The sequence below is a fragment of the Physcomitrium patens genome, chromosome 17 (genome assembly GCF_059467195.1).
Source record: "Physcomitrium patens ecotype Gransden chromosome 17, ASM5946719v1, whole genome shotgun sequence".
Classification (NCBI taxonomy): Eukaryota; Viridiplantae; Streptophyta; class Bryopsida; order Funariales; family Funariaceae; genus Physcomitrium; species Physcomitrium patens.
In genome coordinates, this window is record NC_143426.1 from 5,152,289 (window position 1) to 5,177,022 (window position 24,734).

A 24,734-nucleotide genomic window follows, 5' to 3' on the forward strand; every position below is an offset into this window, starting at 1 on the left:
TATATATATATATATATATATAGTGTTATATTTATATATATAGAGAGAGAAAGAGAGAGTCTTAATACAACATTTTTAATTGATATTGCTATACTCTATGTGACATCTACACAACTTAAATTGACTAGAAATTGTGCTTCTACACTTAGGATGCATTTTGCAAAGCAATATTTTAATTCTTATATTGACCCAAAATAGAATCAATTAGTTTCTTTTTTTATATTTTTGGTAGCTAAATTATTTTAAAAAAATCTAAATTAAATAGTTTTAAAAAATATTATTATGGGATATAGTAATATTAAATGGAATGTAGCATTAAAAATTCTTTCTTTCTCTCTCTCCCTCTTCATTTATATATATATATATATATATATATATATATAGTTTTAAAATTAATTGTTATGTCTCTACACATGTGATGTTCCTGAAATTCTTTTTGATGTTATATTATTATCCACTTGAAATCCGTGATATATATATATATATATATATATATATATATTAGATTGAAAAAAATAAATTTTAAAATTTTTATATGTGTATTTTTTATTATTATTATTCCCACAAAAGCCTTTAAATTTTAACTCAAAATCAAAACCTTCCTTGCAATGCTAGAGAAATATTTTAAATAAATATTTGTGATGTTTATTTCTATTGAATTAGAATAAATGCTTTTATTTATATTAGAATTTGTAGAGGTTTGTAAAAGCTTCATAAAATTTAAGGAAGTAAACATTAGATTATAATGAAATCATTTATAAAATATTTGTTTTTACCTTTATTTTAGGTCTTAGTATTACTTAAGTGAATTTAAGATAAAAATAATATTTTAATAAGTCAAGTTTATCATAGAATAATAATATTTTAAAAATTTGGACCAAGAAAGAATTTTCCCTTAAAACCTTGGACAATTAAGTTCTAATGCTACTAGAAAACATTTTAAAAATTAAAATTTTGTAAAGATATGTAGTTTTGAAGTAATTTACGAGTTTTTTCATAAAAATAAAATTGCTATTGAAATTCAAAATTTTAGAAACATTTTTTTACATTATAACATTTTGGTAAGTTACAAGACATTCCCATCTATTGTATAGTGTAGGTTTTCAATAATTCTACTTAAAATACATATGTATACATTGCATGAAACTTAGTTTTATTTATTTATGTATTTATTTATGTATTTATTTATTTATAACTTTAAATCATGTAATTTTTTAAAAATATTCTTGTGTAGTGGCAAAGAAACCACCAAATAAAGATATTTTAAAACAATAAAAATCTAGATTACAAGCCCAAAAAGTAATACACTAATGGGGATCTCGAAAATCGTCTAGAACAGAAGATTCCAATTTCATCGAATGAACGAAAAAATTCGGATGAAATCAGAAGACTTGGGAGATCTGTCCATCCATCTCGAAGGGAGGTGCTGCTGCCGTTGCGTTGATGGTGGAGATGCGTCGTCCCCTCGCTCGATCTCCTCGCGAACCCTAAAATCCCGTGCGAAATTGCGTCCGTCTCCGAGACGCAACTCTCGCGCGTGCACAGAATCGAGCCCAATTAGCCTCTTTACCCGTCGATTTGCTGGGTGAAGTGCACAACAGCAAGCCTACTTCCTGCCTCCTCTTATTGAGTTTTAGCGTGGCTTTCGTTGTTGGGTCAGGGTTTAGACGGACTTGGCAGCCATGGCGTCCATGGCAACGACTGCATTCCACGCTGCCACTGCTGCCAACAGAGCTTGCCTTAGCTCCATTGCTGCCTCGTCTGCTTCTCCAGCCTCGTGCAGGAGCGTTTCTTTCTCCTCGTTTAGACTCGCAGCTGCCTCTGGATTGCCAGGCTTGAGCTTGTCGTCTGCGTCGGTGCGGGGTGGGTTCGTGAGATTGCAGAGTGATGGAGTTTCTAAGGTTAGTGTGCAAGGCATGCCCGTGCAGGTTCGAGCTGATTCTTCTGCTTCCGCGGGTCCCAAGTCGGGATCCTCTACCTTCAAGGTTGCGGTCCTGGGAGCTGCCGGAGGAATCGGGCAACCGCTCTCTCTCTTGATCAAGATGTCCCCCTTTGTGTCCGAACTTCGCTTGTATGATATTGCGAATGTTAAGGGAGTTGCTGCAGATCTTAGCCATTGCAATACCCCCGCACAGGTACATATGTACTTTGTGGGCTCCATCTTTGAATTCTGTGTAATTCAGCAGGCCTCGTTTTGTGTAGCGTTTTCGTGAGAGTGTATCCTTCTCTTTCAAGCTGAGTCTACAAAGAGTTCCTCAACCTGTACCGTATGGCTGTGTGAAATGATATAGCTATTATTGATTCGTTCTAACTGTCCTTGGCCAGGTGTCTGCCTACACCGGCGCTGGAGAGCTCGCAGGAGCATTGAAGGATGTTGATCTCGTGATCATCCCGGCTGGAGTTCCGCGCAAGCCTGGCATGACCAGAGATGATTTGTTCAATATCAACGCCGGCATTGTCAGAAGTCTCGTTGAAGCTGTTGCTGACCATTGCCCCAACGTGAGAATTTCTCGCACCAATACATGCTTGCATAATATGTAAAGTTGGCTACTTCATGGTCCGTTGTCATCGGATTGCGCATACAATTCTCTCTCATTGGGCTGAGATTCTACCAATCCTAGTAACCAGTGTTTTCTGTTACAGGCCTTGATTAACATCATCAGCAATCCTGTGAACTCCACAGTCCCAATTGCTGCGGAGGTTCTCAAAGCCAAAGGTGTTTACGACCCCAAGAAAGTCTTCGGTGTGACTACATTGGACGTAGTGCGTGCCAACACATTCGTAGCTCAGAAGAAGAACTTGCGTCTCATTGATGTGAACGTCCCCGTGATTGGTGGGCATGCCGGTATCACTATTCTTCCCTTGCTTTCAAAGACGAAGCCTACCGTTGAGTTTATGCCCGAGGAGGTGGAAGAGCTGACGGTGCGCATTCAAAATGCTGGTACCGAGGTTGTGGAGGCCAAGGCTGGAGCTGGATCTGCTACTCTCTCAATGGTAAGATTCCTATTTTGCATCCAACATGGTTGGCTTAGTATGTTACGTAAAATGAACTATATTCCTGCGTAAACACCTATCTGGAGGTAATATTCACAATCCCTGCATCTAAGCAGTGATGATGTGGTTCATTTATGTACGCAGGCGTATGCTGCCGCCAGATTCGCTGAATCTTGCATGCGAGGATTGGATGGCGACTCCGATGTTTATGAGTGCGCTTATGTGCAATCTGAGGTATGGATGACATTTGATGTTAGCCCCTCTTTCCAGATTTAAAGCCAGTCTCTGTTTCGTAGTTTCTGTGGTTTTTTCTTTTGTGATTGAATTGGAGGGTCAGTCATTCTTCCTTTCTATTAAATGTTGAATAGTACTCATAGCTCTTTTGTGTGATATTTCCTTAGGTCACGGATCTGCCTTTCTTTGCCACCACGGTAAAGCTTGGAAAGAAGGGAGTTGAGGAAATTGTTGGTGAGGATTTGAGTGGCTTGACCGAATACGAGAAGAAGGCTGTGGAGGCGTTGAAGGCAGAGTTGAAGGGCAGCATTGAGAAAGGTGTCCAGTTTGCGAATAAGCAGGCTGCCGCCGTCTAAATTCAATTAGACACGCAAGTACTTGCGGTGGGGTGTTAGCATTCAACGTTGGATTCCATTGATACGTCTTCAAATGTTTTTCTTTAGCACGAGTTTGATTGATATTGGCCCCCACCACATTTCGAAATTCCAGTAGTTGAGTTAATTTTGCGAGTGACTTGGTGGTACTGGTCACAATATAGCATTATACCCCCATTTTCATGTCCTTTTTGTGTGACAAAGGGGACTCAAATTCTTGTTCAGACAAATTGGAAGACGGTACGTGAATTTTTGCCTCTGATATTGTGAGCCGGGTATCCTGGTAGTGTATTGGTTTGTACCATTGGGTCTTCACAATTAGTGCTGTTCAGTAACTCGTGTCTCAGCTCCCGGAATCGTGGTTCTACTTGTAGGTATTGACCGTTTTTTTCTTCTCAAGCTACGTTTCTCCTCACACCATTTGCTTTCACCACGTTCTTTCGAAGTTGAGTGTCACTTGCATGATCGAGCTGTATACAACAACGTATCTCTCTCTCTTTCTATCTCTTTCTCTGTGTGTGAAAAGATACTGATCTTCAGTTGTAGTGTAACAACCACTCACATATGTGAAGGAAAGCTTCTAATAGCACATTTTAACCTAATCATGAGTACTTTGAAAGCTTACTGTCTCGAAATTACCACACCCCTCATGTTCCGGAGCATCGATGATATGACTGCCCGCAACAATGATGGTGTCCTGTTTTGAAGAATGTAAAACCAATCAACTAGTTACTACAGGTGAAGCAAAGCAAGACCTACTTGAAAATGTATTTACAATTGATGGGATCTAGCTGCAATCCTGAAATCGTTATGAAGAGTAGTCGTCATCACGAACCTCGTATATAGCAGTAATTCACAACATTCAAAGTAATTGAGATGATTTTACAAGACACCAAATACAGCAGTTCTACAAGTCAAGCACATGCCCTGATCATTTACTCTTGATGCCACCATCCTGTGAGCCATGACACCATGCTGTGGAACTGAATGTTCCAATGCATCATGAAACATGGGGAAACCTATAAATGGAGTACTACTGCTTTTGAACTACATTTAGTGAATTTCTTGTAATTGTTATTGACCATCTATTATATTTAAATTGATTCTCAAGTTAGGGTTACACAAATGCAAATGAACCTTTTGGTGGTGAAACGGTTTACTAAAACGTAAACTGGACTTGCAAAACCTTAAGTTATTAAGGTTTTGTTCAATGAATGTCGGGTGGTGTAAAATGACTGCATCATGATCAGAACACATGCATCTTCAAAACTAAAATGCTTTTGAATATTTTTCAATTGAATCATTTTAGTGACTGTCGTTGCAAAAGCTCATTTTTGTTGAAATCATTGGGTCTGTAAAAATAAATAAATAAATTCAGGTTGGTGTATGATGTTTGGTTGTAAATCAATTTACCACCAAAGAACTCAAATGAAAGAATTTTATCTTGATTGGCATTTATATTCTGGAGAAAGGGATTATTCCAATTTCAGGTTCCTTATAACCTAGATCCAGATTCATGATCTGCTGCGATCAGCAGAATGCATCCTCACCTACGAAAGAAATTTACTTCAACTCAAGCAACTTACAAAGTAATACAAAGTAATACAAAGTTTCTTGACTCCTCAATTTACAGTTTAATGCCACAAGAAACATACGTTTAGATAATTTTCAAACAAAATCTAGCCAATTCTTCAAATAGTACTTGGTCTTGACGATATAATTCAATTTTATAATTTCAGGTCGAGTTGTGTAGAATTGAATGCCTCATTTAGGAAAACAAACATAATTGTTACTCTGTCAAGTTTAGGTGGGCACCTGCATAGGAGATAGGCCAGGAAGAAATCCATCAGTTGTAGAAGCGAAAGGCCACATAACAGCGACATCAGCAGCACCTCGGTGTCGGCGGGACTATACCTTTCGATAAGATTGAATATGTAAAAATATCAATATCAATATCAACACCTACAGAGTCGGTTTCAGTCGCTGGTGTGGTAGCCAGGCAATCCATAGCTCCTCCCATATCGTTCAAAACTGTATTGGAATTGATGCTCGAAGACCAGGTGGAAATGGGAGGAGCTTGCTGAAGTAGTTTGACTCGAAGGTTTCTCAAGCCAGTCACTACATCACCGTGCACAAGACTAGGAAGTGGCAGCATACCATATTCGAATGCCTCTCGTCGCACATGAAGCCATGGTGGCTCCCCTGCTGCTCCTATACTCTTATGTCCTGCTGTCTCAGCACTAATATTGCCTACTTATATATTTCCCTCTTTCATTCAAACTTCAAAAATGTGAAAAATTCGAACCTGCAAAAGTCACAACTTAATCTGACGTAAATACGATGAGGCATCAATCAAAGAGAAACACTGGTCCGTGGAGTGCAACGAAAAGACCTTTAGCCAGGTTCAGCATAATCCTCATGATTCTATTTTCATTTCGAGAAACGATCTCTAACCCTCATGAGTTTGATCAGAATTCAGCATGTTTTGATTTCCTCTCCAGCTACACAGGTTCTAAACTCAAGAAATTTCTGTCATGAATATAGTTTTTATTGTCAGGTTTGCGGATGCCGACACCCGTCTAACTCATATTACAGATGAAACCGCACGTGATACACCTTTTGAGGTTCCTTCCTGGATGATCATTAAGTTCCATTTTTACAATGAGCCCCACACCGCACTGGCTTCAGCTGAGAGTTCTGCAACAGGTAGAGATTAACATGCAAAGAGCATTGTAGACAGTAACACCATTGAGGCCAATACGTCATGAGTACTTCCGGACCTTTCCAGCATGACGTGTTGAAGTCAAAAATAAATAAATGAATGTCGTTGGCTGACAAAATAGCATGGCGATATTAATTAAGACAACAGTATCATCCTAAAGAGGTGATTAAGTTTTCCTACTCTAACCCGATCTCCAAAATTAAGAAGGTCTGGACACTTACGGAACCCGAAGCAGAGATCCGTCGCACTGGAAACCACCAATGCAACTCCTCTGCCGCTTGGCTCTCACAACCTAATCCTAAAAGAAGCTACTCAAAACAATCTCTTCCGCGTGGTTCATTCATCACTACTTCACCAGCTCACAACCAACACCTTTCTCCAGGCACCCTGCTGGTTGTCTGATCGTTGAAATTACTCCTTCCTCCAGTCCTCTACCACTTCACGCTAGCTGATCACTTCAACCACGCGCAACTACTCTTCCTCTGCTCTTCTTCCCTGCCCCACGTTGCAAACGCTACTAATTCTATTCTCGCATGCATCCCAACGACTTCATCCACAATCACCATCACCTCCTATCTCACATTCCTCTCCTTCGCTCCCTCCAACTCAACTCCCTGCCAAATTATGATCATGAAAGAAATTCCGCCTGAGAAGCTGATTCAGCAGATGCTACAGCTCCCGCTTGGCAACACAAGGAGATTGACAAAATAAAATAAAATAAAATAGAATTCTGTTTTTTCAAATGTACATGACCGCATGAAGAGAGACCCTTGCCGTAGGTGGAACATCTAGATCGAAACTGAGGAAAGGCGGAGTCGAAACGAGAGTAGGGGAATGAGAGGATCTCATCTCCAACCACGCTCCAAACTAAGATCTGGTTGCACTCTGCCTCGACACGGAGTTCAAGCTCAAGCACCAAGTGGGTTTGCAACTGCAGCTCTAAATAGCAATCAGGAGCTATTCCTTTATAGCAAATGCTGGAGTTGCACTCGGGTGCGCACTCACCAAACAAACAGCAGTCTCGGACTGTGGACAGAAACAACCTGCACCGATGAGACTAACACCCTAACTCAAGAAACACCTCCTCGGCATTCACAGAGTATTAAAAAGATGGGGGCCAAATGCTCCACAAAGACGACCACAACCGCAGAGTTACACAAACGACCAAAACCAATTGTGGGTTTCAAGCACGCTCATCAATGCAGTCCATTGGAAGCTCAACAAAACGTGTTCGTTACAACGACCAGCCTACAAGCTCTGTCTCAACTTTTGCAAACTCCCACAAGAAAAAACTTGAGTATACACTCTCTCAATGCATAAATTCCACCAGATTGCTACAACATGAAACTCACAGAGCTCACCAAAACAGGATACGAACCGGCTGCTGTGGCATCTCTTCACGCAATGCACCGATCCACAAGCCTTTCTCCAGCACCTTCACGATTCCAACAACATACCTCTGCAATTGTGAAATGCATAGTCTGGTATGATTCAAGGGTATTCAAAGAACCTACACATCAGGGGTTGTGGGAAGTGCAAAGCAAAGGAGGATTGTGCATGCATAGGATAATGCAACAGTGGTGGATCTGCACGGTGATGATTTTCTCACAAGCTGATGTGGGGATAGGGCATTGCAATGTATCTGTGATTCAAAGAATCAACTCTCGTTATTATCTTTAGACAATTCCATTCTCAACCTCTCTCTCTATATATATGATGTATCTTTCAATCTGTCATTTCTTCACTCTTTTAATCATTTTTTTGACAAGGAGGTTCTCTATATTTATCCACTATAGGATTGTTTTAGTTACAAATTGATTTAAGACATTTATTATTACTGGTTACAAATACTTTCAATGGATGTTGAGTTTGATGAAAAATAAATAAATGTAATCACAACAATTTTCTACATGGGACTTTAAACTAATATATATATATATATATATATATATATTCAATCATTTTCAAAACCCCCTTCATATATCTCGTATTATTATAACATTGAATGTAAATGGTTATATCTGAACGGAAAGGTAATGTTGGTAGTATACTTTAATTTTTTTCAAATACTTAACTTCACAAAATCATTTTTATGTGTGTGTGCATGTATGTATGTGTGTACATATATATATATATATATATATATATTATACTTAATGCCTACTATAGCTTCTTCATTGTGATAACTACAAAAATATTAATTTATATCATAATCAAATGTATTGCAAATTAATAATAATTAAAAAAACCAAATGATATGTTTATTTACATAGTGCACAACATGTCAAGAAAGCAAACAAAATATTTCAATTATATTAGAAACTTGTGGGTTATTATAATTTGTATTCATGATAGTCTACAAAGGATATATATATATATATATATCGTTTAGAAAACTGACAACTCAACATCCATTGAAAGTAACGTTGGAACAACACGCCAATGCTGCACTTGGTTTGGAACAGTTGATTCATGGCCATTCTTATAACGAGCTGGTTACTACAAATACATTACCAATTCACTCATCTTCGTAATCTATGCTCTAGCAACCGTGCAAGTTCGTGCCATGTTCTTGAAAATTTGTTACATTACACTCAACCTATTCGAACCTCCCTTATTTCTACCTCTACTCTTCTACATTTGTAACCAGGCATAGTTCTTCAAATCTGAACTTTAAAACCTTCACCTAAAAACTGAACTCTTCCTCCTCTAAACCTAGTGAAAATCCTTTAGTTAACACCATCTCTTGCAGGCTCTTCGCTTGGGACTCGTCAATACCAAGTAGCTCTCGTAACCTCGATACTTTCTCATCTGACTGAGGATCTTTCACGTATATGCAGAAGAGATCTAGCAGTTCATCTTTGACTGCCCAAGACAGAGCAGGTGATGGGGACACCTTGTCGCACGCCAGCAAGTTGTTCAAAGTGGAAACCTAGCAGCACAAGGTTATCCAATGTTAAGACGTGATTTAATATCATTTAAGATGAGCCCTAGAGCAAATGCCATTTCGGAGATACATGACGTTGTGGCTTGTTGTTAGTTTGCAGTATTATTGTAACATCTGTATGAACCTATGCATTGGAGATACCAGATTGGAGTCTAAATAATGGCTAGCTAATTCGCCATATAATAAGAGATAAAAAAATGATACTAAGCGTAAATATCATCAGAACAGGTTCAGTTTGGAGACTCACCACGTCAGCCGGTTTCTTTTGTCGCAGGAGTGAAACCGCTTGAATGAGAGAATTCGACAACCTTTCTTTGGCAAGGTCCAGCGTCATCTTCTTGGCTTCATCTGTGGTAATGCCTAGCTCTTCGGGCAGCTTCTCGTACAGTTCGGCTTCATCAAAGTCCCCAGTTCCTGAAGATAGAGTTCTGTCGACTACCTTTTTGAATAACTTTTGCCTCACTGGCTTAGGGATCATCCCATCGATGTCCACTCCAGCTTCCCTTAGTTCTTTCACTTCTTCAACATTCAGCCTTCCTTGGTTAATAGCAGATTCGATAGCACCAGACATTCTTGTTGTGGTGATACCCTCGATGACCTTCTTGGCAGACTCTGCTGGCAAGCCAAGTTGCTTCTGGAGTTCCGTGAGTTGCTCCATACGGGCTTTGCTAAGCTGGCCATCAGCCAATATAACCTGCAGTCAAAAGATTTCTAGAAAGTAAGATAGCAGATGATGGCACTTCAAGGATGTTTCCAGCTCTTCTCAACTTAGAAACGACAGCCACTGCGGCATGCAATGTAAGGAGTAATATGCACACAATAGGTTCACTAGGATTGTCATTTCACACTTAGAATAAATGTAGGTTATTATACAAAAGCGGTTATGAAAGCTGACCTTCGCTTGTTGACTGAATGCTTGCTCAGCAAGACCTTTATGAACATCCGCAACCTCCTTAGAAGTCATGCCCAAGATTTGACCTAATTGACCAAGTCTCACAAACTCCGTATCATCCCTTTGAGTAACGATTTGAGTGCCCATAGGCATTCCAGTCGTCTCTCCCGAGAGACAGTAAATCAAATAAGTTCTGTAGAGGTCCGTCCGCTCACGTAATTCCAGTTCATCTCTAACTGTGATTTCATTTTGTGAACTTTTTTCCATGCGGCCTTCAAGTTGGGCTCCAGGCTTGGTTTTCTTCAGAGACTGGATGTTCTCAAAGTCCTCCTCATCCTCAAGGTCAATATCTTTCTCATCCTTCTTGGTTTCTTCCTTGGTCTCTCCTTTCTCTGCAGCTGGGATGTCACCCTTAATATCAGCAATAAGCTCTGAAACTACTATGTTGCTGAAGATGACCATCTTCTTAAGCTCCCTAGCAGACTCCACACGGCTACCAGCACTCCTTGATCTCTTGACATACGTCAAAAACACTCCCCGGACCTGCAAAGGGAAATAACAAGTGACCTCAGTAGTGAACCTAACAAAGCTTAAACTATGACCACGCCCAGAAGTGCAGTGCGTCGAGCTTACTTAAAGCATATGGCAGGTTTCTCATTGAACTCATTGACATATAAATAGAGTAGATACACCCAGCATGTACAACATTGATAAAATGCCTTCAAGGAAAAATCGCTCTTCAAGAAAAACGTATGCGTGAGAAGAATTCGAAAAGCACAATTATACAACTATGCACTTTCAACAAGAAGGACAACAAACAATAGCACTAGGATCTATTTTTAAAGTGAAAATTATCCATAATTCTGCTTAAAAGCTGGCCTACAATTCAGCCATCAAATCTCCAGAGAAATGGATTTGAAAAAAACCGGTAAGTTGATAGGGGCAAATTACTAACCGCCTTAGATGCGATGTCCATAGCAGCCTGTTGTGTGAGACGTAGGCCTGTTGCTGCATTTCGTACAGCAGCCTTCATATCTGCATCATAACCATCGATACCTGCACTAATGGCATCATCCACTACCTGCATTACCAAGGAAAAACAGCGTCATATTTAAGAGAATCGATCAAAATTGCCTGAAACAACCCCAAAGGTTGAGAGCAACCCAGACTACTCGTGACAATGTAATACCTAAACAAGAAATGTGCAAGGTAAAACGCCTGAATCAAGAAAATTGCATGTAAAAGCTATTCTGCTGTGGAAAATGAAGTACACTCACAGGAAAAGAGAGTAGGGTTTAGAAATAACATCCACAAACAAATACCTTTGTGAAGATACGTCCACAAATTTGAGCATGCGCAGAGTCAACAATGTCTTGAGGAATGCACAAAAATACGCGCAACCGCAACAGGTTTTTGACGTCTTCATCGTCCAATTTGCCATCCGCGACACACTGCTCAAGTTTATTCCTGTAAATTTCTGCACAACCCAGGGCCTCTCAGATAGGAACTAAATCCAAATAAACCAAAACAAGAAAACATACATAGAAAAATTAAATAAACATATCCCACATCCAACATTCAACAAACATTAGATGAAATGAAGACCTTACGACATACTTAATATTTGCGTTGGACAAGGAGAATTTAATGAGTTTAGTTATGAGAGCTGAAAGACAAATACCCTCATGAATTTGACTAGCTTTAGTAGGGTCGAACTTCAGAGTGTCACAAAGATTTTGCAGGAAAACTGCCTTGCTTGGTGCAGCCTCGAGGTCGCCATTCTGAACAGCTTTTGCCAACAAGCGCCTATATATCTTCACAACAACTTCTTGCATAACATCTTCAGCTTCCCGTTTGCCCATTCCAAAGGTGTTTCTCAGCTGGCCAAGTGCAATTACCTGTTCCATATTCTCCTGGATTTAGTATATTTATTAATTGGACACTTCAGAAACTGCAGCACATGCACTGATGCTCCTGCCGCTTACATTTACAGGCCTATTCAAGATTTTTGCAATACACACCCACAGACAACAGTGTCCTAAAGCTAATAATCTTTACTCATAAACACTGAAGAGTTAAAAGATCTTCATTCAGCACATCTTTACATTGTCAGTTTAGAGTGTACACCTTGGTATCCTCTAATTTGCCACCAGCGAACGCTTCAGTAAGGAATACGCGATAAAGTTGTTTAAGATCATCCATCTGCCGGTCAGATTCAAACTGGCCACCTGAAACCAAACACATCTACCTTTAGTAAAAACTCACCAAATACGCAATATCTGATCACACGTTTAGTAGAGTACAACTGGCAATGTAATATATCGGTCAGCAACAGCTGATTTACTATCTGCTCTCCGTATAAACTAAAGGTTTCTTCTCTGAAATCGCTGCAGCAATAGGAGATTCGAGAAAAATGGATTATACCTAGAACACTAATAGGGCCAATCCCAGGAAGAAGATCATTTGCATCCGCTCCAGATGCAATAGCACCTAATTTCGCATTGAAGGCCAATGCGTTGTCCAGATCTCTGACTATCTTCGTAGTGTCCCTACATTACGGAAAATCAATTCACACGTCAATCTCAAAGACCAAGGTCCTCATGCACATGAGAGCAAGTTCAGACGAACGCTTTAGTCGAAAGGAGGTTCATTAGAGAATCACTGATTTCGAGGACTCACGGGCTTAATAGATTCAAACCAAAACCAAAAGATGCGTGATTGATGTTTAAGACGATGTAATCACTATAAATAAATAAATAAATAAAAACCTAAACATGAAGTAGGTGCAGTAACAAACTTGATCCGAGCTCGAGATTTCAAGATTTCCATGGCAGAAACAATGTGCTGTTCAAGTTGCTTTTGGACATGACTTCTAAAAACTTCAGCAGCAACCTACAACACAGTTTGACCAAAATGAGTCGATCTGGAGTAAACTATACATGGATGTGAGACTTAATCTTGCAACCCCTGATGTCTTTGATCCTTCGTGATACGCTAGATGAAAACATATAACAATTCGGCTGCATCTTTCAGAGGCTGAACAAAGATGAAGAAAATCCAGCGGTTGAAAATACGATGATTAGCACGACCCACAAGTCTAAAATCTATGACCAATGACGAGTGCTAGGAAAATAGATGAAAGCACAGCACCTCATCTGTAAGTTTCAGTTTAAGTTGGGTCTTCCTCAAGTCCTTAATCTGCTCGATGTCAAAATCTGCAGCATGAAATTGAAAACATCGTTTATGAAGGCCACCAAGTGTATTAATGGCAGCTATCAGGAATTTCAAAGCGGGGAGAATAGATAACGCAAGGGAACTCAACTTCAACAGAGTAAAAAAAAATCTTCTCTTGAAAAACACGAGTCATTTCATTTCGCTTGAGTTATCTTGTTGAAAATATAGACGCTGCAGAACTTACCGGGCCCGATACTGTTGAGTTGCACACTAAATAGGCGCGATGCATTATCCCGTACAGCAACATCAACCTGAAGGCATTCACTTGTATTTCAATGAGTCAAATTTGAAAAAACTAGGCTGGTTCTTATATAAAACTCAAGAAAGATGCCTTGTGAGAGGAGCAGTGATTGACCTGAGCATCTGTAACTTTGAAAACCCGCTTCCATGGAAGTAGAAACTTGGAGGCCTCGCCAAATACCAAAGTTGACACGTACACTAACTTCTGGAATGTCTGTAAGCACTCAAATCAGAAATCCTCAGCATATGTGTGCAAAAATTGAACCGGGATAAAAATACTGGAATCCTCTTCCAAGGATGAAGAGACGCGTGAAAGCCATAATTCATCAATCGCCAGAAATACTTCCTGTTTTGGATGTTATGACACCAACTTTCTAAATCGGACCGCTTTCACGTTAACAAATGCCCAGACTTGTTCGATGCAACGAGCAATTTGAACAACAAAACAAAAGCCAATGCACGCCGGCTCTTAGTACTCCAAGCATCCAAACGCAAGTGGACATAAGAAAGATGTTCACGGCTTACCCTGCGCTCCTCAACGGCACCTTCGCGATCACCAATCTCTAATCGTTGCCTGAATAAGCGTCTGCCAACCTGGAAATCCATGCCAATATTATAAACCTTTCCGAGAAGGAAGGTGCACCCGCCAGACATAAGCGTATTCAAACCCAGACAAGGACACTAAGAAGGATATCATGAAAAGACAAAGTTCCTGTACATTCTAGTTTGAACAGACTCGTTGTTGCAGCCAACACACAGAGTGGTCATGATGTAAGCGGGTTAAGCATATTAGAATTCTTAAACAGACATCCTACAAGTACTGCAGTCTTACACGTGGATGGAAAAGATAACTTAGTACACAGAAAATAGTCTCAGGTGATTCGAGAATGCTTCATACAAGAGAATCACGCACTAAAAATTCTACCTCAATGTGCATAGCCGCAGCATCAGGATCATCCAAGCCCAGAGCATTCTTAAATGCAATAATGGATTCCACTTCATCTCCCTTCAAATCTCCATTTCCTGGAGGAATTACCCCCGTAATATAACTGGCGTACAAGTCTCGAATCTCAGCATTGAACCTTTCATTTTGCCTACTGATACCATACCTGTAAACAATCATAGTAAAGTTACGGTTAGGTCTTCTCTAAAATTTCGAATTTTCAAATCCAGATGCCCATCGACAAAAGAATCCGCCACCTCATCGATGGGGGTCGTGTGCAGGTTTTTAAATAGCTTGATTCATAGCAACCTTAGACTTGGCACAAACATTCGGGGCTTCCTCAACAATGACTTGAACCCTATATCTACTCTGCAAGCACCTAAAATATGATGAACATCATTCTAAAGAGGTCAGTAAAAACCCTGAACCCAACCGTTTCAAACTATGTATACACAGGTGACCAGGAATTCGAAAATCTGACGATGACCCCATTCGAAACTTGTAATTAGCAATCGTCTACAGACACAGCACCCTCATTTCGTTCTCATAACCAATACAGACAGACTGAGAAAAGTGGTCATACTTAGTCGCAGAAAAACCTGACGCAACAGTCCAGCCGGGAACTTCAGTTACTCATCCACTACAAGATAACACTCCCAACTCACTCCGGGATAGAAAAAACATTGAATCGTGCAACATCCTCAGATGTTTTACCATCATCCCAGACGTTGCGAATTCTCAATTTGAAAGAATTCATGGACAACTTGAGTGACCGCACCACGGCAAACGTCGCATGAAATCATAAAACGAAAAAGACATGAATATCATACTTTTTTCCAACTTCGTCAATTTCAGTAGGGGTCAAGCTCGTAGGATCAGAGTGATTGACAAGCTTATTTCTCAGCTGCACGGCTGCGACCTGGGGAGCCGCAGCATTAAAAGCAAAAACAGTTGCACCTCCAATGACACCCAAAGAGACCGCTCCCCCAACAGCAGCAACCTGGGACCCTTGGTACCTTCCTATGGGCACCCTTCCTCCCAGCAGGTATCCTGCTGCCAACGCTCCAGCCACAACGGCTGCGCTTCCGACATAGCGGGCGGGCGCCGGCAACCCTTCCAATATCTTCTGTGGCCCCGAGAGCTGTTGCTCCCTCCCAAACAAACTAACCTTGGGTGAGGAATTCGAGGCTTCCTGCTCTAAGAGAGCCCTACATGTCAATCGCCTCCTGCTGCGAAATACAAAGCTCGTTGGCAATGCCTTCCCGGGTCGTCGAGGCAGCGAAGCTTTCCACAACCCAGTGTATGAGGGAATCCTAGCTGAAGAATTAGAGGTGAATCCAGGTTTGTGGTGGCACCGAAGCGTCTGCGCTTGAGAGGCTAACATGATGGTGAATGCTTCTCACACTGTTCAACAAGAGGTAAGCCAACCCTTCTCTAGCGCAACCGAGAAAGGATTGCGGCAGAGAGGGGGGAGACACGCACACTGGGACCAGAGCCAGGGGAGGGAGCAAGGCAAAAGACTAAATGCTTCAACAGAATGCAGTTGTATAGCTACACCGGAAACCTTCCCAACTATCGACAGGCGGATGGATAAGTCGCGCGCTACTGCCTTTGGAATGACGAGTTGGGATCATTTACTGCCATGACTCGAAGTGACCACCATATTATTTTAGTATCTATATTTTTCAGGTTTATAGGTTTCTGTATGAATGACTCTCACTCGCAAACCCTGGCGAAGGGTAAGGGATGAATGAGAATCTACACGTCTCTTCGCTCAGAGTGTATTCCTATTTCGAGCCTGGGCTGCTATTGCGAAGGGAATGACGATCATTGGCGGGGTTGGATGGACGGTGGTAGATGCTGCTGGCAATCCAAAAGGCCTTATGGTTCAGAACAGAGCTGGTGGTGGTTGTAGACGGAGAATTGTAAAGCCTTTGCTCGGGAGCCAAACATATTTTGGAGCATCTTGGGAAACGTACAATTTCATGTCGTGGATTTCGTGTGTTCTCCAAATGTCTGGAGTTTTTGGAGGTAAGCGTGTTGTATTGGCAATGGACCTTTGTTGGTCTTAGGGTGTGGTTTGGTGCTCTGACGCTGAATTAGAGGTTTTTCGTCTCTGATTTGGGTGGTGGTGTTTGAATATTGAATTCTCAAGTAGTATGTTTAGAATTGCCAGATAGGTATCCAAAACCATTACCGGAATTTCACATGGTGTTGACTGTAGAGTTAGGTTAAGCTTCTCTACGAAGCCATCACGGTTGTTTTTAATGGCTTTTGTTACCCAGAGCTCGAGTCAAGTCTGCTGCACATAGAATTTTGGGTGTTCGACAACTTGAAATTACGATTATGGTATCATTAGAATTTGAGATTGCGACACTTTGTTGAACTAATAAACGTCACTCACATTTAATACAGATGCTGCATGTGCTTATCGTCTTTCCAAGAGTTCATATGCTGTGCTTTTGTATTCTTTAAGAAACTGTTTTCTGATGCCCTCATTAAGAGTAGTGTTAACACAATAGCTGAAGTAAGGAACGCAAGAAACTTACCTACAATTTCACCTTTGTATGAAGATTAAAAGTGGTTTGTGCGGAAAGGTGTAGGGAGCCAGGCAAGTGAATTGAGCTCAACCGGTTCTATGGACTCAGGCTGGCATTTGTTATGTTTCGCAGAGGAGAAATCGTAACATGAGCTACTGGTGGATGAACTGTGAACCACGGGAGGATTGATGCGGAACAGTTTGGCAGGGGCTGTGTTACCCATACGACGGCTTGCGATAATGGCAACTGCTGGAGCAAACTCACATGCCAAGCCTCCGTTGAAGGGGATAGTCTTCGACATGGACGGGACCCTCACTGTGCCCTGCATCGATTTCCAACTCATGTACAAACGCACATTAGGGGAAGACCACCCGGACGTTGTAAACAACTCCCCAATCGACATTCTGCACGAGATTTCCTCGTGGAGCCCCGACAAGCAGGTTCGCGCATACGCTATTATCACGGAAATTGAGAAGGAAGCCCACGGCAAGCTCCAGATTATGCCGGGCGCCAAGGAGGTTTGCTCGTTTCTGGACGTTCGTCGCATTCGTCGAGGTCTAATCACCCGCAACGTGAAAGATTCCGTCGACTACTTCCACTCTCGATTCGGATTGAAAGCATTCGCCCCTGCCCTGAGCCGTGAGTTCACGCCTTACAAACCCAGCCCAGCGCCGTTACTGCACATCTGCGATGTCTGGGGTATGAGCCCTAGCCAGGTCATGATGGTGGGTGACAGCGCATCGGACGATATCGTCTGCGGCAACCGCGCGGGCGCCTTGACATGCTTGCTGGACGAGTCAGGGCGATACGAAACTGGATCTCTTCCCGATGAACAAACCCCAACCCACAAGATTCAGAGCTTCTACGACATCATCTCCATCCTCGACAACTATGATCTGCAATCTGCAGAAACAGGCTAGCAGAGCCAGGATTGAGCATCTTGGCTTTAGCGCACCCACTAGCTCCACATCCATTGATTCCAACCCACGTCGGCCTCTCCCAGCTCCTGCATCTGAGGCAACTCCTCTTGGTGCGATCATGACTTGGATCGGTCTTCTTTGTGGATTGTCATACCAAATTCCCGTTGCACACTCTTCGTGAGAATCCATACATCATAAAATCCAATTCGAGATTAATCGCACTTCGAGGGATTTGTAGGAATTCGGGGACTGATTCGCGGGTGCAGTTTCAAGCCGAGAGACGAGGATTCCAGTTGTCGTATCAAGTTTGGAAGGATTTGTATGAATTAAGTAGATGAAATTTATTCAAAGATTTGTTCTGGAAGAGTTGGATTCGCCTACATTTTTCGCGAGGTGGTAATTGGCATCTTCCATCTCCTAGTTTTTACCTTTTATTATACACGAGGGATAGATCTCGCCTACACTTTTAGGAGTGTTTTGGCCATTAAACATTTGACATTATGGCTTGATAAATTTTAAGTGATTGTGTAAGCAAAAAACGGCGAGTGATCAGTTTTTGTCCAATCTGTCCATCAGACATATTTTCACTTGTTGGTATAAACGTACTGAAGATTTCATCTTATAAATTTGTCTGTAATTTTTACAATTGGTATGGACTCTCTTTAAACCGCTCAGTAATATATTATTTTGATTAATGAGTAAATTATCCATGCTATTTGCTGTTTCGTGTAAACTTTAACAAGTTGTTATTACCCTACCCGTGTGTACTACTTTCCATCAGTTATGATTCCAGTCAAGTACTTCTGCTTGATATTGGACAGCCCTGATTCGTATCAGCCATTCCGGTTTCGGCTTCCCATTGACTACAATCCGAGACGTAGTGTATGTCCAAGTACTTCTGCTAACTTCATCATCAAACATCGGCAGTTCAAGTTTAAACTGTCCAGTGGCTTTCCCGGATTCAGAGAGACCAACCAGCGCCCACGAATCCAGTATAACCACGGCCTGTGATTTCGCGCAACCGCCATTAAACCATCAAGTATTGTCTTACTCTTGGTATTGGTAAAGGGGCGCAAGGACTGTCAGCAAACCACCATTGCGGTGGTCGTCTCGGAAACCCTCAGAAACCCGTGTCAAATCATTCGCCAACTTCTGATTCACCTATCAAGCTACCAAGCCTTCTGCACGACTGCGATAGTATGCCACGCTCGCCGCAGATACAGAGGTAATGACTAGTTATTCAGAGATTGACTTTGCATGTCATACGGCACTTCCTATCTTGGGAGATTGTCGTCATTGGGTATGTGCATGGCAGACAGGACTAACAACATTCGATATCATCACCTGAAATGGCGCCATTCTGCAACGAGATTTACAACTGGCTTCCTATCAAGGGGTGAAACTCAATATCCGCCTAACCCTGGTCGAAAAAGGATCACTGCAAGAGCTACCCCCTTCGTGGCAGGTTGGCGGGTCATCCCCACCCAATGGACAACAAAAAATCACCCAACACAGGAGCTCACATCCAACCTACAGCCGCACCACTCCTCCGTGCACCGCACCACACTAGGCATCAGATCATTTCGTTCGCATCACAGACATCAGGCGCAAATTACCCATATGAAAGTGTCTCGTCACTTGCCCCCCAAACACAACAAATGGAAGCACTCAGTATGAGTAGGAGGTTTGATAGTTCACGGAGCGAGCTCTCCAACAATCGCTTTATTTCTCCTCATTGCGCAACCCAAACAAAAAATAACGCCTGCACACACTCAAGACAACATGTCCCTCTCCTCTGGGGTGTCGAGTCCCAGGGCCCGATTATGCCGCACAAGCGGAGTAAGGGTAAAGATAGGAATTCTAGGTAGGCAACAGGGAAGGAGGAGGTCACCATATCCAACCTCACCGAAGTGAGGAGGTGTGGTGAACTCGGCAGTGTTGCCTCTAAACACACAAACTAGCATACCAGTATACATAAACATCAGAACAAGAAACCCCACACATCCTGCCTCGGGACACTACACGAATGAGACTTGAAGAAAAGGCAATGCCCCCCCACCGATGGGAGCTACACAATATACTGAGCGCCCAAGGAGGACGCCGTCGTCCATGCCAGACCAAAGGGCTTCGAGATTAGGGTTTCGAAGGAACGAGGGAGTCCAACGGTCCTGATGAACGAACAGAGGTTCTCCAGTCGTCTTCCTTGTCGCTTTTACAATGCCACTTCTATACTTGGTCAATCTTGTAAACTCTTCTGTCCAAGGCTGGAACCTCTCAATTTGCAAACCGCTTGGAGTTGTCGCCTATCCCTCCAACTTTAGGTCCTGGCCAGCTAGTTAATTGATCGGCTTTTCACATGTGACTTCAATACTTCATGCATTTGTCATTTTTGTGATGATTGGCAAAATATTCAAAAAAAACTACATCTAGGTGTTTGAACATCCAAAAATCACATCCATGTTTTAGGAATTTGATATAAATTGGTATTGATTTTAGTGTGGAATGAATCAAAATTTATTCTAAGATAAAACCTCCTTGGTTGGATGCACTTATGGAATTGTTTATAATGTTGAATACACATTTACTTCAAAATCTGAGATAGTGAGGTAGTTCTTTGAACATATTAATTGTTGAGATTTTGGCAGATTAATTGTCATCAATGACAGCCAAGCGATGTTATATCAATGTTGTAGATGCCTTCATCAATAATTTATTGATTATACATATGATGACCATTGTTCATTCTCACTTTTAATTTGAGCTTGTATCACGGATATATATATATATATCCTTAATTACTTATATGATTAAGTAAAAGTATATTAACTTTATAATATCTCCTATCAAAGCTTCCTAAAAGCTTCATAGATGTGATTTTGACTTTACACATGTTTGTAGTTGATTGATAGGTTAGAAACTTAATCAACAAGTTATCTACGTGTTACATGTATTGGTAGCTTGTGGAATAAGTTAATCATGGTGCACATATTGAAAACTTTCCTTGCAAGTTAAGATATATGTCTTGCAAAGTCAACATGTATTAGAAGTCTTATAAAACATTGTTGCATAGCTCTTATTTAGATGTTATAAATGGATGCAAGAATGAAGCTTTCTTCACTCTTATCAATGCCTATTTAGTCTTTAGTCTTGTTTCAAGACTTTCTACTCTTCTTGACTTTGGCAATAGCCATTCCAATTCAACATATTACCATCTTTGAGTGACTTTTTAATCTTTTCAAGTGACACAAGATTGTATCAAGTTTTCTTCCTTTGATGTTCATATCCTTAACAATTTGACAAAAGTTTTAATTCATTATTTCTGTTTTGTTCTAGAAATGAGTGGATTATACAACTTTTATTGTTGAATTTTTGAAAGTTATAAACCTTCCATATTTAAACTAATTTATAATTTTCTAATAATATTTTTTTCCTTAAAAAGAGATAATTACTTTTTTTTGTAGAAATTTTTATTTGATATTAAAAGTTGTAGATTATCTTCTTCTAATTTAACTTTTTGAATTTATTTGAGTCATGTATTAAAAAAAAAAAATTATAGATGCTACTCTTGGCGGAAGTAAAAATAGATTTGCAACTATTGTAGATCTTCACAAGCTTGTTAATATTCTTAGAGTAGAAATCTCACATTTTATAATTATGAACTATAATAATCCCTGATACTAGTTGGAAGCTTATACTAACTCACAATAATTTAACTAATTCCTAATTCTATCATTTTATGATTATCTTACAAATAATATTCAACAAATCCTATAACCTTCTTATTATGAGTTAAATAAATTCTTCTAATTCTTGCTTAAGATTCTAAGGCTTTTAGTATTAATTAAATTGTATACTTACATATCTTATAACAATAATATAAGTTATTTGATAATTCATAACTACACATATTAAAAATAATTTCTTTTTTTTATAAATCAATTTTTAATTCATTGATTTTTTTTTCTAATATTAATTTCCATCAAAAATTAAAAATTCATCCAAAGTAATTTTTCATCTACAATAAAGTTTTCATCTAAGAATAACTTTTCATCTATGAATAAAAAGTCATCCAATTTAAAGCACAATTCATTTACAAATTATCATCTATATCTAAACCAAATTCATTCAAATTTTAAAAATCCATCTAAAATAATTCATTCCAAACTCTAATTAAATTGCATCTTAACCTAAGTGAATCCTTAAATGATTCCAATTTAAAGGCCACCATTCATTAAATGATTCTACAACACTCTAATGCCACAAATCGACTTCCTTGAAGGTTAATGGCAACTTGATCCAATCCAGCATCACAATCTCATTGCAGCTTAAATTGCCTTGAATTTCAAACACTAGTATTGAAGTAGATCCTTAGCTCATCAAATCAAAGTCCAATACAAGTAAGATCCAACCAAGCTCCCAACTCTTGTTGACACAATACCAAAAATCTATCTTCCTTTAATATCCACTCCGCCTTGATCATTACAACCAATACAACTTGACATTATTGAACATTACACCAAAGCTTGTGAAGCACTTGAATTGCAGTCAAGATAAGACTAAGAACTCCAATCGATATGTTCAAATTCATGAATTAGAGATCTACTGCTTCTCTGTTAGCTATCCCACCACTTTTATTCATTTCATAATCTTGACATTGACCACATCTGATAATAGTACATGATTATACAAAGTCTTTAATTACCTTCAACATTTGAAGCCATCAAACATTTTTAGATATTAATTCCAAAATGTTTGGCTGTTGGAAAGTTGTGATATGTTGGAAGAATATGTAAACATATTTTGTCTTCTTGAACATATAGGCGACCTTAAAAATACAATGGCTTGTTCTTAAACTCAAACTTAGACATATCATGAGACTCAAAAGAATTATTATTAATATCATAAACAAAAGTATCAAAGGACATATTTGATTGAATTTGCTTGACAAAGGTTGAATCAACAATGAATGTTAATTTTATTACTTGAAGATAAAAATGCCCTAATTTCAAGAAAACCATTCTTTATTAATCAAAACCAACATTTTTTTTTTGGGGTATAAGATAAGAACATTTTAAAAAATCATCTAAAAAACTTAGTTATTTTTTGGATTGAAAAGTAATCTTGAAATTAAATCTTGATAAAGACATATTTCAATAGATTTTGAAACAATTCAAAATATATACCAACATGAAGTATCCTAGATCTTTATGATTTATATATATGGTCATATTATCTGATCTATCTGGACTAGACTATAGGTATCTTTTAGATAATAATGCCATTCTTAAAATGAATCTATGATTGTAAGTAGTTTTTTATCATAGATCTTATAATTAATCTTGGTTGTTAAAAATTTCCTAGAATAAAAAGCTATTGGATAGAGCTTGTTATATATTCCTATTTGTGACAAAATGATACTTATAATAATATTTGATGCGTCTATTTTTATAAAAAATATCTAAAAAAAATCAATGCAATATAATATTGGTACAAAAATAAATATTATTTTTAAGGCTTTAAAAGATATTTTAGCTTCATTGCTCCATTCAAGTTTGACTTTACATATCAAATATACAAGAAGAACCATAATTTGAAAAAAATTCTTAATAAAGATCTTATAATAATTGACAAATTTCAAAAAATATTATACATCTCTAATTATTTTTGAAATATTTTAATCTATAATAGTCTAGACCTTCTTTGGATCTATTATAAGACCATTGTTTGAAATGATGTATCTTAATAAGTCAACTTGAATAATGTGAAATACACACTTTTCCATCTTGGCATATAATCCTACATCTTTTTAGTTTTTGTAATATACGACAAACATAAATTTCATACTTTTTTGTATTCTTTAAATAAATTAAGATATTTTATAAATAATAGATGATAAAATCATCAAAAAAATCATAAAAGGTATTATTCATTAGATTTTGAAAAGCAACTAGTATATATGTGAGTTCAAAAGGTATGATATTATATTCAAAATATCTATACTTGATTTAAAATACAACTTTTTATTCATCTCTTTTTTTAAAGCATATTAGATTATATGCTCCTCATAGATCTATTTTTGTATAGATCTTTGCTTGGTTTAATTAATCAAGAAGTCCTAAAATTAAAAGTAGAAGATATTAATTCTTGATGCTTATCTTATTGAGTCTTCAATAATCCATGTAGAATAGGCAAATAAACTTTGTGGTAAGTTACTGGTTGGTTATTGATAACCTTGAGAATTAGACTGATCATTAGGCAGTTTAGTTGGTAACAATAGGTTGTTAGTGGAATAAATGGTTAAGAATTCAAAGGGTCATAATCTTTGGAATTTGCTGGCCGACAGTCCATCTTTTGGTAGGATAAAGAAGTTGAGGAAAAGAAGATTGGGGCTTGACTATGAGAGTTGTAAGCTGAGGTAAGCTTGGTACTACCTCTTTTTGTTTCTTTGTTGTTGATGAGTAATGGATAGTTTCTGAATACTAAGAGGTTAGTCTGGAGTGCTAGACTGTGAGAGTCGTAAGCTGAGATATTGAATCCTGTGTGATGAATTGAGAAATTGAATACAATAGGTAGGTTGGAGACGAGTAATTGAATATATATAAACCACAAAGAGAGTAAGTGGGGGATGAACGGATAAGAATAAGAAAGTATTGTTGAATTAATAGTCATAGAATGGATTATGGGTTGAATTAAG

General features: G+C 39.1%; 4 protein-coding genes across 19 annotated transcripts; 2 read left to right on the top strand and 2 right to left on the bottom strand.

The window, feature by feature from the left end:
* Positions 1–1,534: 1,534 nt before the first annotated feature.
* LOC112294408 (malate dehydrogenase, chloroplastic) lies at positions 1,535–3,864 on the top strand. Its single transcript, XM_024544764.3, has 5 exons — positions 1,535–2,135; positions 2,326–2,499; positions 2,644–2,994; positions 3,139–3,228; positions 3,396–3,864. The coding sequence occupies exons 1-5, from the start codon at positions 1,683–1,685 to the stop codon at positions 3,582–3,584; spliced, it is 1,257 nt and encodes a 418-aa protein (XP_024400532.1). The 5' UTR covers positions 1,535–1,682; the 3' UTR covers positions 3,585–3,864.
* Positions 3,865–4,663: 799 nt separating this feature from the next.
* Positions 4,664–8,230, bottom strand: LOC112294411 (uncharacterized). 13 transcript variants are annotated; one of them, XR_012219417.2, is made up of 5 exons: positions 7,686–8,230; positions 6,546–7,367; positions 6,219–6,290; positions 5,418–5,907; positions 4,664–5,152 (listed from the first exon to the last, which is right to left on the bottom strand). XR_012219417.2 is itself a non-coding variant. In XM_090244122.1 (3 exons), the coding sequence occupies exons 1-3, from the start codon at positions 7,715–7,717 to the stop codon at positions 6,931–6,933; spliced, it is 309 nt and encodes a 102-aa protein (XP_090100248.1). In that variant the 5' UTR covers positions 7,718–8,230; the 3' UTR covers positions 6,351–6,930. The 13 variants fall into 13 exon arrangements, 3 of the variants coding, with proteins under 3 accessions (XP_090100248.1, XP_024400539.1, XP_090100247.1); XR_012219415.2 differs by having other exon boundaries at positions 6,219–6,299; XR_012219416.2 differs by having other exon boundaries at positions 6,210–6,299.
* Positions 8,231–8,775: 545 nt separating this feature from the next.
* On the bottom strand, positions 8,776–16,087 carry LOC112294825 (protein TIC110, chloroplastic). The gene is made up of 15 exons (XM_024545710.3): positions 15,411–16,087; positions 14,563–14,746; positions 14,163–14,231; positions 13,753–13,851; positions 13,582–13,648; positions 13,314–13,378; positions 12,961–13,055; positions 12,588–12,712; positions 12,291–12,391; positions 11,845–12,061; positions 11,486–11,640; positions 11,119–11,244; positions 10,167–10,706; positions 9,519–9,965; positions 8,776–9,256 (listed from the first exon to the last, which is right to left on the bottom strand). The coding sequence occupies exons 1-15, from the start codon at positions 15,962–15,964 to the stop codon at positions 9,011–9,013; spliced, it is 3,090 nt and encodes a 1,029-aa protein (XP_024401478.1). The 5' UTR covers positions 15,965–16,087; the 3' UTR covers positions 8,776–9,010.
* A 417-nt stretch (positions 16,088–16,504) lies between these two features.
* LOC112294826 (haloacid dehalogenase-like hydrolase domain-containing protein At2g33255) lies at positions 16,505–18,604 on the top strand. Of its 4 annotated transcripts, none has more exons than XM_090244117.1 (2): positions 16,505–16,611; positions 17,178–18,604. In XM_090244117.1, the coding sequence occupies exon 2, from the start codon at positions 17,309–17,311 to the stop codon at positions 18,038–18,040; it is 732 nt and encodes a 243-aa protein (XP_090100243.1). In that variant the 5' UTR covers positions 16,505–16,611; positions 17,178–17,308; the 3' UTR covers positions 18,041–18,604. The 4 variants fall into 4 exon arrangements, with proteins under 4 accessions (XP_090100243.1, XP_090100244.1, XP_024401479.1 ...); XM_090244118.1 differs by having other exon boundaries at positions 17,184–18,604; XM_024545711.3 differs by having other exon boundaries at positions 17,253–18,604.
* The last annotated feature ends 6,130 nt before the right edge of the window (positions 18,605–24,734 follow it).

What these genes read in the sequence shown, in the direction of transcription:
- LOC112294826 (XM_090244117.1), top strand. Translation starts at nt 17,309, where the DNA reads ATGCGGAACAGTTTGGCAGGGGCTGTGTTACCCATACGACGGCTTGCG.
- LOC112294411 (XM_090244121.1), bottom strand. Translation starts at nt 7,717, where the DNA reads ATGCCACAGCAGCCGGTTCGTATCCTGTTTTG. An exon ending in CCGGTTCGTATCCTGTTTTG is followed by an intron (nt 7,368 to 7,685) that starts GTGAGCTCTGTG and finishes TCATCGGTGCAG; the next exon opens with GTTGTTTCTGTCCACAGTCC.
- LOC112294408 (XM_024544764.3), top strand. Translation starts at nt 1,683, where the DNA reads ATGGCGTCCATGGCAACGACTGCATTCCACGCTGCCACTGCTGCCAAC. An exon ending in TTGCTGACCATTGCCCCAAC is followed by an intron (nt 2,500 to 2,643) that starts GTGAGAATTTCT and finishes TTTCTGTTACAG; the next exon opens with GCCTTGATTAACATCATCAG. An exon ending in GATCTGCTACTCTCTCAATG is followed by an intron (nt 2,995 to 3,138) that starts GTAAGATTCCTA and finishes TTATGTACGCAG; the next exon opens with GCGTATGCTGCCGCCAGATT.
- LOC112294825 (XM_024545710.3), bottom strand. Translation starts at nt 15,964, where the DNA reads ATGTTAGCCTCTCAAGCGCAGACGCTTCGGTGCCACCACAAACCTGGA. An exon ending in AGCTAGTCAAATTCATGAGG is followed by an intron (nt 11,641 to 11,844) that starts GTATTTGTCTTT and finishes TGGGTTGTGCAG; the next exon opens with AAATTTACAGGAATAAACTT. An exon ending in AAAAGAAACCGGCTGACGTG is followed by an intron (nt 9,257 to 9,518) that starts GTGAGTCTCCAA and finishes TTGTGCTGCTAG; the next exon opens with GTTTCCACTTTGAACAACTT.